Below are 16259 nucleotides of genomic sequence, written 5' to 3'. Positions count from 1 at the left end.
CAATACTGAAATCAGACTGATTATTTTCTTTGCGGCCAAAGATGGAGAAGCTCTATACAGTCAGCAAAAACAAGATGGGGATCTGACTGTGGCTCAGATAATGAACTCCTTATTGCCAAATTCAGACTTACAGTGAAGAAAGTAGGGAAAACCTTTAGACCATTCAGGTATGACCTAAATCAAATCCCTTATGATTATACAGTAGAAGTGACAAATAGATTCAAGGGATTAGATCTGATAGACAGAGTGCCTGAAGAACTATGGACGGAGGTTCCTGACATTGTACAGAAGGCAGTGATCAAGACCATCCCCAAGAAAAAGAAATGCAAAAAGCCAAAATGGTTGTCTGAGGAGGCCTTACAAATAGCTGAGAAAAGAAGAGAAGCAAAAGGCAAAGGAGGAAAGGAAAGACATACCCATTTAAGTACAGAGTTCCAAATAATAGCAAGGAGAAATAAGAAAGTGATCATTGATCAATGCAAAGAAATAGAGGAAAACAATAGAATGGGAAAGACTAGAGATCTCTTCAAGAAAATTAAAGATACCAAGGGAACTTTTCATGCAAAGATGGGCACAATAAAGGACAGAAATGGTATGGACCTAACAGAAACAGAAAATGTTAAGTAAAGGTGGCAAGAATACACAGAAGAACTATACAAAAAAAGACCTTCATAACCCAGATAATCATGATGGTGTGATCACTCACCTAGAGCCAGACATCCTGGAATGTGAAGTCAAGTGGGCCTTAGGAAGCATCACTACAAAGAAAGTTAGTTGAGGTGATGGAATTCCAGTTGAGCTATTTCAGATCTTAAAAGATGATGCTGTGAAAGTGCTGCACTCAATATGCCAGCAAATTTGGAAAACAGAGCAGTGGCCACAGGACTGGAAAAGGTCAGTTTTCATTCCAATCCCAAAGAAAGGCAATGCCAAAGAATGCTCAAACTACTGCACAATTGCACTCATCTAACATGCTAGCAAAGTAATGCTCAAAATCCTCCAAGCCAGGCTTTGACAGTACATGAACCGTGAACTTCCAGATGTTCAAGCTGGATTTAGAAAAGGTAGAGGACCAGAGATCGAACTGCCAACATCCACTGGATCATTGAAAAAGCAAGAGAGTTCCAGAAAAACATCTGCTTTACTGACTATACCAAAGCCTTTGACTGTGTGGATCACAACAAACTGTGGAAAATTATTCAAGAGATGGGAATACCAGACCACCTGACCTGCCTCCTGAGAAATCTAATTGCAGGTCAGGAAGCAACAGTTAGAACTGGACATGGAACAACAGACTGGTTCCAAATAGGGAAAGGAGTATATCAAGGCCGTATATTGTCACTCTGCTTATTTAACTTATATTCAGAGTACATTGCACAAATGCCGGGCTGGATGAAGCACAAGCTGGAATCAAGATTTCCAGGAGAAATATCAATAACCTCAGATATGCAGATGACACCACCCTTATGGCAGAAGTGAAGAAGTACTAAAGAGCTTCTTGATGAAAGTGAAAGAGGAGAGCGAAAAGTTTGGCTTATAACTCAGTATTCAGAAAACTAAGATCATGGCATCAGGTCCCTTTACTTCATGGAAAATAGACTGGGAACAATGGAAACAGTGAGAGATTTTATTTTCTTGAGCTGCAAAATCACTGTAGATGGTGACTGTGGCCATGAAATTAAAAGACGCTTGCTCCCTGGAAGAAAAGCTATGACCAACCTAGACAGCATATTAAAAAGCAGAGATATTACTTTGCCAACAAACGTCCGTCTAGTCAAATTATGGCTTTTCCAGTAGTCATGTATGGATGTGAGAGTTAGACTATAAAGAAAGCTTAATGCCGAAGAATTGATGATTTTTGTGGTATTGGAGAAGACTCTTGAGAGTCCCTTGGACTGCGGGGAGATCCAACCAGTCCATCCTAAAGGAAATCAGTCCTGAATATTCATTGGAAGGACTGATTCTGAAGCTGAAACTCCAATACTTTGGCCAACTGACTCATTGAAAAAGACCCTGATGCTGGGAAAGATTGAAGGTGAGAGGAGAAGGGGGCAACAGAGGATGAGATGGTTGGATGGCATCGCTGATTCAATGGACATGAGTTTGAGTAAGCTCTGCGAGTTGATGATGGACGGGTGTCACAAAGAGTCAGACTCAACTGAGTGACTAAACTGAACTAAATCTTCAGATTGAGCTTCCCAGGTGGCAGTAGTGGTAAAGAACCTGCCTGCCAATGCAAGGGACATAAGAAATGCAGATTCGATCCCTGGGTTGGGAAGATCCCCCAGAGGAGGGCATGGCAACCCACTCCAGTATTCTTGCCTACAGAATCCCATGGACAGAGGAGCCTGGCGGGCTATAGTCCATAGGGTCGCAAAGAGTCAGACATGACTGAAGCGACTTAGCACACACACATGCACACTCAATCTTCAGATAGTAAATATATATACTTCCATTTGTTTGTTTTCTCCTTTTTTTATAAACTAATCAGGGCAGCATGCAATAGGTCACTGAAATAACTGCCCAAGCAGGGATTTTCAACTACAGAGCTAGGGCTGTCAGCATCCTCTCTGTGCAAACAGCAGACCAGACACGGCAAAGGAACCAGAGGTCCTGCTAGTCTGGACACATGTGCAAAGCCACGGGCCCTCTCCTCTCTCTCCCCACCTGAAAACAATCTGAGCTTTCTTTGTCATCTTTGGACGTCTTCAGGATAAATGGCAGAGATGTAATAAACCTCAAAGGAAGTTCGTTGCTGAGAGAGAATGAAGGGTAGTCACCAGGATCCCGATTTAGACCCTGCAGGGTTTGCCTTCTGCTGGAATGTTTATCATCCTGTGGTCTCAGGCGACGTAACACTTGGGGTCTCCGTGCCCTACTTGATGCGACTGAATGAGCCAGAAATAGCACCAGGGTGTGACAGGCACTCAGTAAACGTCCGTGAGTTGTGATGATTTCCGTCTATCATTAGACTCTCATGTCTTAGTGGTTTTTTTTTTTTTTAAGTTTTAAAAATAACATTTATTTCTTAAAAGTTAACATGTGCATAATAGAAAACCAAAAAACACAAGAAGCAAAAAACAAAGTCATTTATAATCACAAGCAGTTTACCATTTGATGTGTCCTTCTAGGTCTCATTTGTGTATTTTCACAACTAAGCACCCATTTTTATGTAATTAAAGTCATACAGTTAAGTATCATGCTGTTTCACACATGATGAATATTTACCATTTCAAAGTCCCAAAGCTATGAGTATTTTGATAACCAAGAATACACGACACCAACTCAATCTGGAAGGGAAAAAATTTTTTTAATTTAAAAACAATTTTTCAGTAATACCTTGATCTAATACATTGAATTATTTTATACTTTGTGTTTACTATTATTTACTGAATTGACTTTGCTTTCACTTATTTAAATAAATTTTAATTACTTCTTATAAATATTGAACTTTGCTTTCCTCCTAATGAAAAAAAAAATCAGTGAACTTGGTTTCTCCAGTGGCCCTCTACTTCTTTACAGAGGACATTAACTTGGGTCAATTCCTATGAATACACTTCCAGAAAGAGGCCAAAAACACAGATTCTGCTCACACCTCATTTATTTCTGGAGTCCTGAGAGATTGATGTTTGCTTGATGGTGGTGGAAATAGTCAACTACAGTCTACAGACAGGGTCTGGCCCCTACCTTTTTGTGTGCTGCCTGCAAGTCTAAGAATAGTTTTACATTATTAAATGGTTGGAAATTAATCAAAACAAGAATACTTTGTGAAGGTATGTGAAATTCAAATTTCAGTGTCCATAAATAAAGTTTTGGACTTCCCTGGTGGTCCAGTGGTTAAGAATCTCAGGGGATATGGATTCGATCCCTGGTTCGGGAAGATTTCACATGCCACAAGTCAGCTAAGCCCATGAGCTGCAACTGCCAAGCCCGAGTGTTGCAACTACCGAAGTCTGCATGCGTAGAGCCTGTGCTCCACAACAAGAGGAGCCGCCGCAGTGAGCAGCCCAAGCACTGCAACGAAGGGTAGCCCCTGCTTGCCACAACTAGAGAAAGACCCAGCGCAACCAAAAATAAATAAACGTTTGTTACATAAAGTTTTATTGGAACACAGCCATGCTCACTAGAGAGGGTATATTATAGCTCCTTACATGTTGTCTATTTACCTGTAAGGAGCTATAATACCTATAACATATTTACTATTGCATTATTATACACACATATACATTATATGTATAATACATATTAACATATAATATACATGATACATATAATAGTATGTATAGTAAAAGCTATTTACACACTATCTATTTACATGCCATCTATTTACATATTGTTTATATATCATCTATTGCTACCACAGCAGATTTGATATTACAACAGATGTTTTATGTTCTGCAAAGCCCTTTACAAAAAAGGTTCAACAGCTTCTGGCCCAGGGTAAGGAGTTAGCATTCCTATGGCCCTTGCTCTGGTTCCAGCGAAGAGTTTTTACACATAGGCCACTCAGTTACCCTCACCTTTTTTACCTCCCCCACCTCCTGCCCCAGACAGGGTTAAAATGGATAACCCCACTCACCCTAGATAGCGTGTTCTTTGGGGACATGAAACCAGGAGGAAGAACACCTAATGGGCACCCTCTTCTTGCCAGACATCAGCCCACTTAAATACATGATCTCACTCATTGACTTAGAGAACGAACTTACGGTTGCTGGGGAGGAAGAATGCTGGGGGAAAGGGATAGGGAGTTTGAGATGGACATGCACACACTGTTGTATTTAAAATGGATAACCAACAAGATCCTACTGTATAGCACAGGGAACTCTCCCCAGTGTTATGTGGCAGCCTGGATGGAAAGGGACTTTGGGGGAGAATGGGTGCATGTGTATGCATATGTATTCCTGAATCCCTTCCCTGTTCACCTGAAACTGTCACAACATTGTCTGTTAATTGGCTATACCCCAGTACAAAATAAAAAATTTAAAAAACAAAGACAACATCCAGTGGGTGGCAAAATTCCCATTTCAAGGATGACAAAACCGAGGCTCAGAAAAGGAAATAATCTGCCCAAATTTGCACAGCTAGTAAGTGGCACAGCCTGGATTGGAACACAGCCTTGCCAAGTCCAGAACCATCCTGACAACAATACCCACACCCTGGTTTAGAATTATTTGACCAACCAGAAGGCAGAAGGAGGCAGGTGATGACTGCTGGGTGCCCCCCCACCTCCCCACTCCCACCCTTACCCTCACCCTGGGCCTCCACCCGAGCTCTCTTGGGTTACACCCCATCCACCCCACCCCAGCTGTGTTCCTGCCATATTCCCAGCCTTGGCTCTCGCCTGCATTTCCACCCAGCCCTGGCAGCCAGAATAAACACGGCCTGCCCCAGCGTCCACTCACACGGAGCCCGAGAGCCCACCTCCCTGGACCACAGCCTGGGATTCGGGACAGCGAGGCAAAGGACAGCCTGCGGGTGTGTGTGGACAGCGGCCCTGGACCGGCCAGGAGACGTGAGTCCACGGACAACACTTACCTGTGTGGGGTGGTTTTCCTGGACTGAAACGAGCCATTCTACCTGCCCTTTTTTTTTTTTAAATGTATCCTGTCCTATTAGCCAGGCCTCACCAAGGAGAAAAGGGGCCCTCTTGGCACACATTCTGCATTAGAAAGAGAAGGTATTTTATGAGGTCTCCAGCCTCTGCAGACTGTGGTGTCCTCTCCCCACCGAGAATCTCGACTGTCTAAAGCCTACTTTCCACTCTCGGTCTCCTCTGGCCAGGCAGACCTCGGGCCATCTCGCCCCGTTCCTGTCCTCCTGAGAGTCTGTCCCCATGAGGTGCCCCCCAAAGCAGCCCATCTTACCCTTCAGGGAACACTGGTTTCCGCTCGACCAGAGGTTCTTCAGTCCGACTCCTCAGTCAACATTGCCAGCTGTTCTGCTTGGGGCAAAGTCTCCAGTTGCCAAAGAGAGCCATGTGTGTGTGTGAGTGTGTGTGTCTCCATGGGAGTATGTGCATCTGTGTGTGTCTGTATGTGTCTACTTGTATATGTCTGTGTGTGTGTTTGTGTTTATCTTTGTATCTATGCATGATTGTGTCTGTGTGTTTCTCCATTTGAGTGTGTGTGTGTGAGTGTGTCTGTGTGTCTATCTGAATATGTCTCTTGCTTATCTTTGTGTCTGCATATGAGTGTGTCTGTGTGTGTGTTTGTGTTTATCTTTGTGTCTATGCATGATTGTGTCTGTGTATGTATTGGTATGTGTCTGTGTGTGTCTCCATTTGAGTGTGTGTGTGAGTGTGTCTGTATGTCTATTTGAATATGTCTCTTGTTTATCTTTGTGTCTGCATATGATTGTGTGTGTGTGTGTGTTTATCTTTGTGTCTATGCATGATTGTGTCTGTGTGTGTCTCCATTTGAGTGTGCGTGTGAGTGTGTCTGTGTGTCTATTTGAATATGTCTCTTGTTTATCTTTGTGTCTACATATGAGTGTGTCTGTGTGTGTTTGTACGTGTCTGTGTGTGTCTCTGTGCAGGTGTGTCTGCATGTCTCTGTGTGTGTCTGTTTATCTTGGTGTCTGTGTGTGATTGTATCTGTCTGTGTGTGTCTGTATGTGTCTGTGTGTGTCTCTGTGTATGAGTGTCTGCATGTCTCTGTGTGTGTCTGTTTCTTTGTGTCTGTGTGTTTGTATTAATGTGTCTGTGTGTGTCTCTGTGTGTGTGCATGTTTATCTTTGTGTCTGAACGCCTGTGTGTATCTCTGTGTATGTGTGTCTCTGTATATGTGTGTCTCTGTGTCCACACATCCATGCAACAAGTTACAGTTTGTGAAGCCTTGCTCAGAGGCGTGTCCCTCTCAGAGCGGGGACCTCCCCGAAGGTCCCCGCACTGGGCGCCCGTGGCAGCAGAGCTCCCAGTTACCTGGCACCTGGAGCCGCCTCACACCTGAGCATCCCACAACCTGCTCACCAGTCACCCTGCACCCACTCGTGGTTCCCCGCAGGGCCCATCATGTCTCTCTCTGTCCAGTCACGCTGAAAATGGAACCCGCAGTCACCCTTATGCTAGGGGACCCTGACTCAGCGCTCCTCAGATGTACACAAAAAGGACATGGGGATCACCGTAAGTAAAATGCAGAATCTCTTCGGGAGGTCTGGGGTGGGGCCTGGGAATCTGCACTTCCCACGAGCACCCAGGTAACACCAGGCTGCGGGTCTAGGAACTCAGTGAGCACAGAGACCTCGGGTGAGCTACCCTGCCCACCCTCCCCCAGGGCTGCTCCAGCCCAGCAGGCATCCTCCCGTCACAGATATTCTCTTCACTCAGATTTCCCTGGGGTTCACTCCTCACTCCTACAGGGTCTCTGCCCCTACGCCGCTTCAGGGTGGCTTTCCCAGCCACTCCATGAACAGCTGTGAACTCCTGCATCTGTCTGTTCCCAACCCATTCCCTCCTGTCTCCCACCTGCCCTCATCACTCTGTGCCCCACCTTGCCTATATTCCTCATGGCACTCTTCACCGAGCAGTGGGGGAATGCCAGCCCCATGAAGCAGAGCCTGGCACACAGTCGCTGCTCAATAAATATCTAGTGGATGAATAAGTGGATGAATGAATAAATGCATGAAGGAAGGCACACATCTGAAATCCTTCACCGCTTTTGCTCCCGAGGTTGTGTCCCAGCAACTCTATTTCCTTATTGGTGGGCAGCAGGTCATCCTGTGTTTTATTATGAAACACAGGGTCAAGACGAAATGACCGATTTGAAGGTGGGGACAGCAGAGCCTCAGCGCATGCTCCACTGCACAGATCACACGCCTACCAGCCAGGCCCTGTCCCTACCCTTGAGAAGCCCCCAGGGTGCTGTGAGATACAGAGGAAACCAGCAATGACAGTGCAGTGTCACTGTGTGGGGAGGTAGGAAAATATAGGGGCCAAGAGCAGAAACCCCTGGGCCAGCCTTGGCTGGGGGAAGGGGGCACCAGGGACTGAACGGGGCAGTGGATAGAGCTTTCTGGAAAACATACCGCATGAGCTAAAGGAAACCGTACAAGATGAATAGGGGTTTACTCAGCCAAAGAGGAAAGGTCCTGGAGCAAGTGTGCTGGCGGGGGTGGGGTGGAAGGTAACCAGGTGAGGTGAGGAAACACCCAGCAGAGGCCAGTCCTCAAGGCCCGTCCAGAAGCCCTACTCTGGGGCCATCCAGGAACACCACTAACGGAAGCCCTGCATCTTGTTTGTGGCTGAACTGGCTTGTCAGCAAGCAGGCAGCACCCCCATAGAAACAAGAGCTGGCATTTACTGGGCTCTTGTATGGGATTTTATGAGACCTAATCCCAGCCTCGCTGCTGTCCTCCCTTTTCAAATGAAGAAGCTGGAGACAGGAAGTGGGGAGTGCAGAGCTGCGATCTGAACCAGACCACCAGACCCCAAAGCCAGCATCATCATCCTACTGCCCCTCTCTGACACATTCGGCCTTACCCCCAACCCCGTGGCCCCTACAGGTGGTGGCCAAAAGGGAGAGACTCCACAACCAGTGGCTGACTGGCTAACCAACTGAAGGCACCCTCTGCTCCTCCAGCTTCTGGTGGCTTCCCTGTTAGGTGTCTGTGGAGCCACCAGCCCAGAACAGGCCATGGGTGAGGGTTCAGTGCCATGACACTTCCTAATGACAAAGGAGAGAAGAGCTCGCGAGGTGGTGGGAGAAGTGAGAAAGGCTTCGTGAAGGGGCTGTTACCAACCAGGGGCCGCCCTGAGGCTGGGAGTGATTGAAGGCAAAAGGAGAAGAGGGGGCCGAGGGTGAGACAGTTAGCACCACCGATTTAATGGACATGAACTTGTGCAAATTCCGGGAGATACTGGAGGACAGGAAGGTCTGGCACAGTGCAGCCCATGGGGGTTGCAAAGAGTCTTAGTGACTGAACAACAGCTGAGAGGCAGCCCTGGGCGGTTCCCAAACACTGGCCAACACACACATTCTGGGGCTCCCGCCCTAAGATGTTGGCCCGGGACATCTAGGCTGGGAACCCAGGAATCTGCATGTTGACAAGCTCCCCCAGTAGATCTTATACATTCTGGAAGACATCCACAGATAAATCCAACAGAGCTGAGCACTTGACCAGGGTTCAAATCCCACCTCCAGCTCTGGGCTACATGATCTTAAGTGACTTTCTTAACCCGGTAAGCCTCAGATAAGTAGAAGGCAAGGCTTGAACCCTGTTTGTTTTTCCAGCTCTCAGCTGGGATGGTGATAGGGGAAGTTCCTGGTTAAAGGACTACACAAGAGCATTCATGTGCTTGGCACTGTGGATGCAATGCAGGTGGGGGTAAATTCAGAACTGGGGCTTAACAGACACACACCATTATATAGAAAACAGATAAACAACAAGCGCCTACTGTATAGCACCGGAAACTATATTTAACATCTTGTAATAACCTATAAAGGAAAAGAACCTGAGAAAGAATATGCATGTGTGCTGGGTCGCTTCAGTCGTGTCCAACTCTTTGAGACCCGATAGACTTCACTCCACCAGGCTTCTCTGTCCATGCGATTCTCTAGGCAATACTGGAGTGGGTTGCTATTTCCTCTTCTAGGGGATCTTCCCGACCCAGAAATCAAACCTGTGTTTCTTGCATCTCCTGCATTGGCAGGCAGGTACTTTACCACTAGCACCACCTGAAAAAGAATATATGTATATAAACAGAATACTTAGCTGTACACCTGAAACATTGTAAATCAACTATGCTTTAAAAAAAAAAAAAGCATAGTTTTTTTCCCCCCTCTCCGGGGGAAAAAATGGGACAGAGCCCTGAGAGCATGGGGCGTGTACAGTGTGGTGGCCCATCCAGGGCCAGCAAGTTCCCCTGCAGGTAACAGGGCTGGCTCTCTGGGGGGGCCCACCTTTACCCGTGAGCTGCTGGCTCTGGGTTGGAAGGCGGCTCCAGCCTGCCCTGCTGGGTCCTTGCACCTCCTGTGCCCGCCCCACACCGGGAGAGCTGAGTCATGGAAAAAGTTAGTTCTTTGGGCTACAGCTTACCTCCCTCCTCCATCAAGCCTACAAAGGCTCCTTTCACGTCTCCAGAAGTGGAGAGAAAACTGTGGGGCCCTCTCCCAGGCTGGGATGTGAAATTTCAAACTTCACCCTGGAGTTAAATTCTCCACCCCCTGCTCCCAAGTAAGGGAGGAGGGGGTACCAAGAGCCAAAAACACAGGTAGGAGGAGGTGGGAGAGGAGGGGGAGGGGTTGTGTCCCATTTAGTTCCTACTGAAGCCAGGTCACGGGGACCCTCTGGACCAGCCCACTGGACTGTGCATCCCCCAGCCCAGTACCCTCCTTACCTCCATCTTCCCTGGGAAGTTGGGGGACACAGAGGAGATGACAGACAGAACCTCTCTGGGAAGCTGATGATGGAAGAGGCCTGAGTCCACAGGATGCAAGGCTAGTAAAACTCACATCCTGAAGTCCGTGGAACAAGTAGAAAAAAGGTGTCCTATTCCCAACCACAGTTCATCTTTTAGGGCTACCTGACATGTTCCTTTATGGGCTTCCCAGGTGGCGCTAGTGGTAAAGAATCGACCTGCAGGAGACAAAAGAGACATTGGATCCATCCTGGGTCAGGAAGATCCCCTGGAGGAAGCCATGGCAACCCACTCCAGTATTCCTGCCTGGAGAATCCCATGCACAAAGGAGTCTGGCAGGCTACAGTTCATAGGCTCACAAAGAATTGAACACAACTGAAGCGACTTAGCATGCACACACGACATATTCCTTTATACTGTGATTTCACTCTAAACCTGACGTTTGGGAGAGGTTAAGGGAAGCCCCGTGTGGCCTTGAGTTGAATGAGTCACTTACATTGCTGAGCCCAGTGTTAACACAGTGGCATCGTGACGCCCACCCCTGGAGACTGTTTCAGAGATGAAGTCAAAGTACGTGTAACGGTCCTGATACGCTGAAGGTTAATTTGGGTTCTCAACCCCCTTGCCACTCAAACTTACACCCAAGGCAAATGTAAGTGGGACCTAGAGGTCTCCCAGCTGATGTGGTATCTGAACAGGGTTGGCTGGCTGGTGAGCATCAGTGGATTTCGGTGAACACACTGCTGGGTTTAAGAGTTGCTTCACATCCCTGTGTTTCAGTAACCTACTCCACACAACAGCGAGTGTGTGGGGAAGTGGAGCTATGATACTTGCAAGCCTTTTTAGGCTTGAAGTATTCATCTTAGGTAGGGAGAAAAGCCTGGAAGGAAAAGGGTGCCTGGTAGGGTAGAAGGAACACTGCAGTATCGCATCCACACCACTAGGCGGCGTCGAGGATAACAGATGAGAACAGGCTGCGCGCAGGGGTTTCAGCGCCAGACTTTCCCCAGTTGTCTTGGCGGGCCCCGCAGACACCCGCCACCTCTGGGTGGGGAGAGCCTCTCCAGGGCTGGGATTTCTTTCCCATTTTTACAGACCTCCTAGGTGGGAGGAGGCCGTCATGTTGACCAAGTCCTGCCTTTAGCCGTGGCCTGGGAGTCTAGGAAGGCAATGGCCTGCCTTGGGATCCTATTTTTGGAGGGTTGGATGGAGGCAGGAGGGAGCCTGGTCCTCTCCTCCTGCCAGAATAGGGTGGGGTGGGATGGGGTAGGAAAAGGAATCATGTCTGATCTGGAGCCCTCCCTCCTGCACTACCTGGCAGACCGGGATAATGATACCCGCCCTTGCAAGGTCAGTGGGAGGATTCAGTTTCAGATTTGAAGCCCTCAGTGTAGGATAGTCATCCAGCCACTCTTCCTACCCTTTTTTGCTCTTCCAGCGGGTGACATAATGACTTCCCAAATTCACCTGGAAGGAAGATCCACGCGGGCAGGAGTTTCCTCCAGAGCGACAGGGTCTTTGCAGCCCCGGGCGGAGTTAAACCCCCAGCCACCCCCTCCCCAAACCAGCTTTTCTCAAAGTGACATTCTCCCCGGATCCTCAGCAGATCATTAAACGGCACTGATTCCAGCACACCCAGCCCTGTTCAATCAGAAGGTCTGGGGGTGAGGCCCTGCACTCCTCGCCTGAACAAGCCTCTCTCTGGAGAACCGCTGGCCCAGATTACAGGGCAAGCTCCCTGGCTCATCCTCCTCTCTTCCTCCAGGCCTGGGACCATCAGGGGCAGCAGGAGGCAAGTCCGATCAGTCATTTTCACTGGCTCTGCTCTTTCGTGACTCACCTCCCAGACTTTCTGCAACAGACAACTCTAAATAGCTGGGTCCCACCCTCCGGCAGGGGAGACATTCTGGTTGGGAGAAAGCAAGAGGTTACAAGGTGGGCCCACCCAACCCCGCGGAGGGCAGCCCAGGGAGACCCAAAGCGAGAAGTCCCCTGCACAGCATGGCGGGGTGTTGGCGGGGCGGGGGGGGGGGGGGGGGGGGGGGGGTAAGGGCGGGGGCTTGTAGGGGGGTCAGGTTTAGCAAGTTTTGTTTACAGGCGTTTGTTAAGGAAATTGCTGTCAGTCAAGGTAATTCTAGCCCAGATGAGCAATAAATACGCTTCCAGCTAATCTTATGGGGATTTTATTGACACCTCGGGGGCAGAGGTTCCCTTACCCTGCCCACCGCCACCCCTCAAAGCAAAACCTTGCTACCCAGCTGTTTCCCCCCGCCCCCACGCCAACGCCCCGGCCCTTACAACACGACGGACTTGGGTCAGACTTAGAAAGTGCTCTCTAAGTGAAGACAGGAGGCTTCTGAGTAAGGGTCAGAAGTGGCTTCCTGGTCCTACCTGGAGGCAGGGGATGATCAAATGACCTGAAATAAACCCTGGGCGACCTGATGGATCAAGGCGAGCGTAAGCTCCCCCGGGTCTCCCCGGCAGGCACACTGGCGGTCACCTGGCCCGCAGGCTTCCCTGCTCAGGCCGACCGAGCCCCAGGCCAGAAGGCATGTCTCGAGGAGGGAGCCGGTTCGCTGGAGTCGGTTCCAGCGTGTGCGAGTTACTGCGGCGAGCCCTCAGGGACACAGCCGGCAAGCCCCTGCTTGCAGCTAGGGGAGCCGGCCCGGGGAGAGCGGAGTCTCTGAGAGCCCGTGTGCGCGCCCGGGCGCGCACCCCACCACTGCGCAGGGGGAGGGGAGCCCGCGGCAGCCACTCAGAGGAACCGTGGCGAAGCCTCAGAACAACTTTAACTGTCAATCAGACTTAATGGGGTATTATTAAAAAAAAAATGGGGGGAAAAGGGCCGCCCTCCCGTTCTGAGCCGCGGCTGTCCCGGGAGCGAACGGATAAGGCGGCGTAGACCCAATCGTCCGATCCACTCGCGCTCCGCACCCGGGCCCTCTCCAAGTTGGAAAGGACAAAAAGAAGGCAATAAATGCTAACAAGGGAGAGAGAGGGAGCCGGATCGAGCGGCAACTCCCAGCCTCCGCTGGAAGAGAGAGGGAGGGAGGGAGCCGAAGAGAGCGGGCGCGCGCGAGGGCGAGCCATGCACGTAAAGAAACTGACACCCGGACCCCCCACTTCTCCTGCACGTTGCTGGCAATCAGATCGCGTTTAAGCAATTTCCTGAGCCCAAGAATAGCAATGAGTCTGGAGACTTTCGCGGGCTGAAATTGGGAGCTCCAAGCACTTTTCCCCCCTACTTTCTTTTTTTTTTTTCCTGGAAAAGGGGGGGGGGGGGCGCTACAATTTGGAGACGGTTGTTTTTTTTTTTTTTATCTTGCACTTTGAAACCGCGGGACTGTAGCAGGGTGCGCGCGTGTGGTTGGTGCTTTTTTTTTTTTTTTTCCTTCCCCTGCCTAAACTCCTCTGTCAGCCTGTAAACATTACCTGAGAATTCCCCAGCCGAAACGGCTGGCTGCCGGGGCAAGAAAGTTCTTGTTAGAACTTTCCACCTCTGGCTTCCCCTCCACCCCTCTTACTGTCCCAACCTTCGGAGACGCTTTTTCTCCTCCGGAGGATTTATCTTTTTTTTTTTTTTCCCCTCCCCCCTCTTTTTCTCACCGGGTGCTTGCTTTGCATTTGGGAAGAGGTGATTTCAAGAGTGGCCAGGTGGGACGCCTCTCTGCCCCCTTATTCGGTTTATTTATTATTGTTTGGGGGTGTTTTCTTTTTTAAGTCCTGTTTTGTTCGGTCCGGGGAGTTTCGCCCCCGCCGCCCGGCTCCGCGGCGCGGAGGATGGTGTGGAAACGGCTGGGCGCGCTGGTGGTGTTCCCTCTGCAGATGATCTATCTGGTGGTGAAGGCTGCGGTCGGACTGGTGCTGCCCGCCAAGCTGCGGGACCTGTCCCGGGAGAACGTCCTCATCACCGGCGGCGGGAGAGGCATCGGGCGCCAGCTAGCTCGCGAGTTCGCAGAGCGCGGCGCCAGAAAGGTACCGGGACCCCGCGAATCCAGACTGGTGGGGGCCGGAGGCGAGGGGGGCCCAGGGGACAGGGGGTGCGCCCACCTGCTGCCGCTGCCGGAACCCGCGCCCAGGGTCTGAAAGTCGCCGACCACCCTACTTCTCTGCGCCACCCGCGAGTGCTGAGCTAGTTAGTTTCACCTTGTACATTTCCCGGGCAGCCGACTGTCTGTCTTTTTTGGCAGGTCCGGAGCTGCCCCTCTCCTTTGGGATCTGTGGCTGGCTGTTCACCCCCACCTCGAAACTTAGCAGACCCACCCATTTCCCACATTCTTCCCTCCCAAAGGAAGGTGTTGCGTTTTTTCCTCCCCTCGCTTTCCCTCTTTGCCGCCACCCTGGTAAGGCAGGGTGTGTGCGCTCCTGGGTAGAGCGGGGAGCCGCCTGCTAGCTGGCGCTTCGTATTTTCCTTGGCAACCCGCTTCCCAGCCCCAACCTGGACGGCTGCGGCTCTGGAAGCTGGGAAAGAGGGGGTACTCGGTGTGGTTTGAAAAGCGGGAAGCGGTGGTGGATGTCTAGCCTAGCCTGATAGGCACTCGGAAGCCAGGTGTTCCGAAATCTAGAGAGAGGGGACAGGCTAACCAGCAGCTGATCAAGAGTTCTTGTTCTAGCTTCAGTGCTGCCTCCGCACACCCACCCCCCACCACCACCCAAATACAGCCCGGAAGGGGATCCCTCCCCACTAAGAGGAGAGGTGGCACTGTGGTGAACCACCCCTCCCCCCTTCCAACTACCAAGCCCTGCCTTTAACTTTTTGCTAGTTCCACCACCTCTTCCTCCAGTTTTCCCAGACCTGGTGCCTAAGAGTGGGGAGGCTGAGCCAGCTGTCACCCAACGCCAACCCAAGCCAGGCTGACTCACCCAGTGACTAGAGCAATAGAGAGAGAGATTTGAGGCCAGCAGGCTGGGCTGTCTCCAGCCAGCCCTGTGAAGAGGAAGAGCAAAAACAGGGAATTAGTTTGAAATTTAAACTGCTGTGAGCGAGGGGGGTGAAAGGGCCGGCAAAGCCAGCTGATCTGACATGGAGCCACATACCTAGGGGATTAAGTAAATATGTACTGTAGAAAACCAAACCTGCATGTAATTCCAGGTTGCTTTTGTTTTGTTAAATACTGCCCTGAGATTTACAATTCCTCCGGGGTGGCTCTGACTGGGACTGAACTTTGGAGCCTGAACTATCAGCCAAAGCCGATTGCCGATTAACTCTTCCTTCCCTGGGTGGCGTTTAGAAGGAGGTGGTGGCTGTAGGTTGGAGGCTGTCAAGGCTGAGTAAGTTAGCTGGGGTCGACTGTCTCCCAGCTCCTGCTTCTCCTTGGGTGGCTTGGACAGCTGCTTGACCTTGCAGTTGGAAGAGGAGTTCAGAAGTGTTTTTTAACCCTTGGACACACCGAAAAAGGAAAAGCAGAAGTTGCTCTCAGCAGTTTCATTTCCTTGGGAGTGATGCCCTCCACCTGCCCCCCCCCACATCTGTTATGGAGGAGTGGCAGATGAGGGTGCCCTTGTGGGGAGGGGGAGCCTGGAGGGTTTGGGACAATCGCATGTGATTGTCATTCCCTAGCTGTCTGCATCCCACAGAAACTTTTCTTCTGGCTCTTCCAGCTGGCCCAAGTCCTGGGTCTCTCACTGCTCTTGTAACTGGCTGCAGTAGGCATATGAAGAACTCTTTTAGTCAATCTGGAAAAACTTGACTGACTATAAACAAGCCTAAATTGAAAGAAGTGTATGGCACTGGGGTGGGGGAGGGGCAGAGCGGCACCATACACTGGGAACCATGCCCCACTGAATTTGAAATGGGTATCTTCTGAAGAATAAAGCCAGGACCATTGAGTGATATGGCTTAATTGGTATCTGGTCACCAGAAACAGGAACCAGGGGCCCTATGAACCTTCCAGTGCCATTCACC

General features: G+C 50.1%; 1 protein-coding gene and 1 long non-coding RNA gene across 9 annotated transcripts in view; one reads left to right on the top strand and one right to left on the bottom strand.

Moving 5' to 3' along the window:
* Positions 1 to 9388: 9388 nt before the first annotated feature.
* LOC147356677 (uncharacterized) lies at positions 9389 to 15298 on the bottom strand. Of its 3 annotated transcripts, XR_015143445.1 has the most exons (4): positions 12746 to 13141; positions 12195 to 12260; positions 10334 to 10572; positions 9389 to 9671 (listed from the first exon to the last, which is right to left on the bottom strand). It is a non-coding gene; the product is annotated as an uncharacterized LOC147356677 (long non-coding RNA). The 3 variants fall into 3 exon arrangements; XR_015143447.1 differs by lacking the exons at positions 12195 to 12260; positions 12746 to 13141 and adding an exon at positions 15218 to 15298; XR_015143446.1 differs by lacking the exon at positions 12195 to 12260 and having other exon boundaries at positions 12746 to 13198.
* DHRS3 (dehydrogenase/reductase 3) overlaps positions 12162 to 16259 on the top strand; it is a 51240-nt gene continuing 47142 nt past the window's right edge. Inside the window, exons 1-2 of one of the 6 annotated variants that reach the window (XM_086344611.1) lie at positions 12162 to 12289; positions 14180 to 14329. In XM_086344611.1, coding sequence (XP_086200737.1) covers positions 14180 to 14329 — 150 coding nt within the window. In that variant the 5' untranslated portion in view covers positions 12162 to 12289. Of the gene's footprint in view, positions 12290 to 12672; positions 12812 to 13199; positions 13721 to 13784; positions 14330 to 16259 lie in introns of those variants that run through there. The other 5 variants (XM_086344612.1, XM_086344614.1, XM_086344610.1 and 2 more) reach the window with 5 other exon arrangements.

Source organism: Bos grunniens, chromosome 16 (assembly GCF_055505025.1).
Source record: "Bos grunniens cultivar Pamir isolate PY7600 chromosome 16, Bosgru_T2T1.0, whole genome shotgun sequence".
Lineage (NCBI taxonomy): Eukaryota > Metazoa > Chordata > Mammalia > Artiodactyla > Bovidae > Bos > Bos grunniens.
The sequence above is the reverse complement of the archived record's forward strand: the minus strand, read 5'-3'. Positions and strand labels throughout refer to the sequence as shown.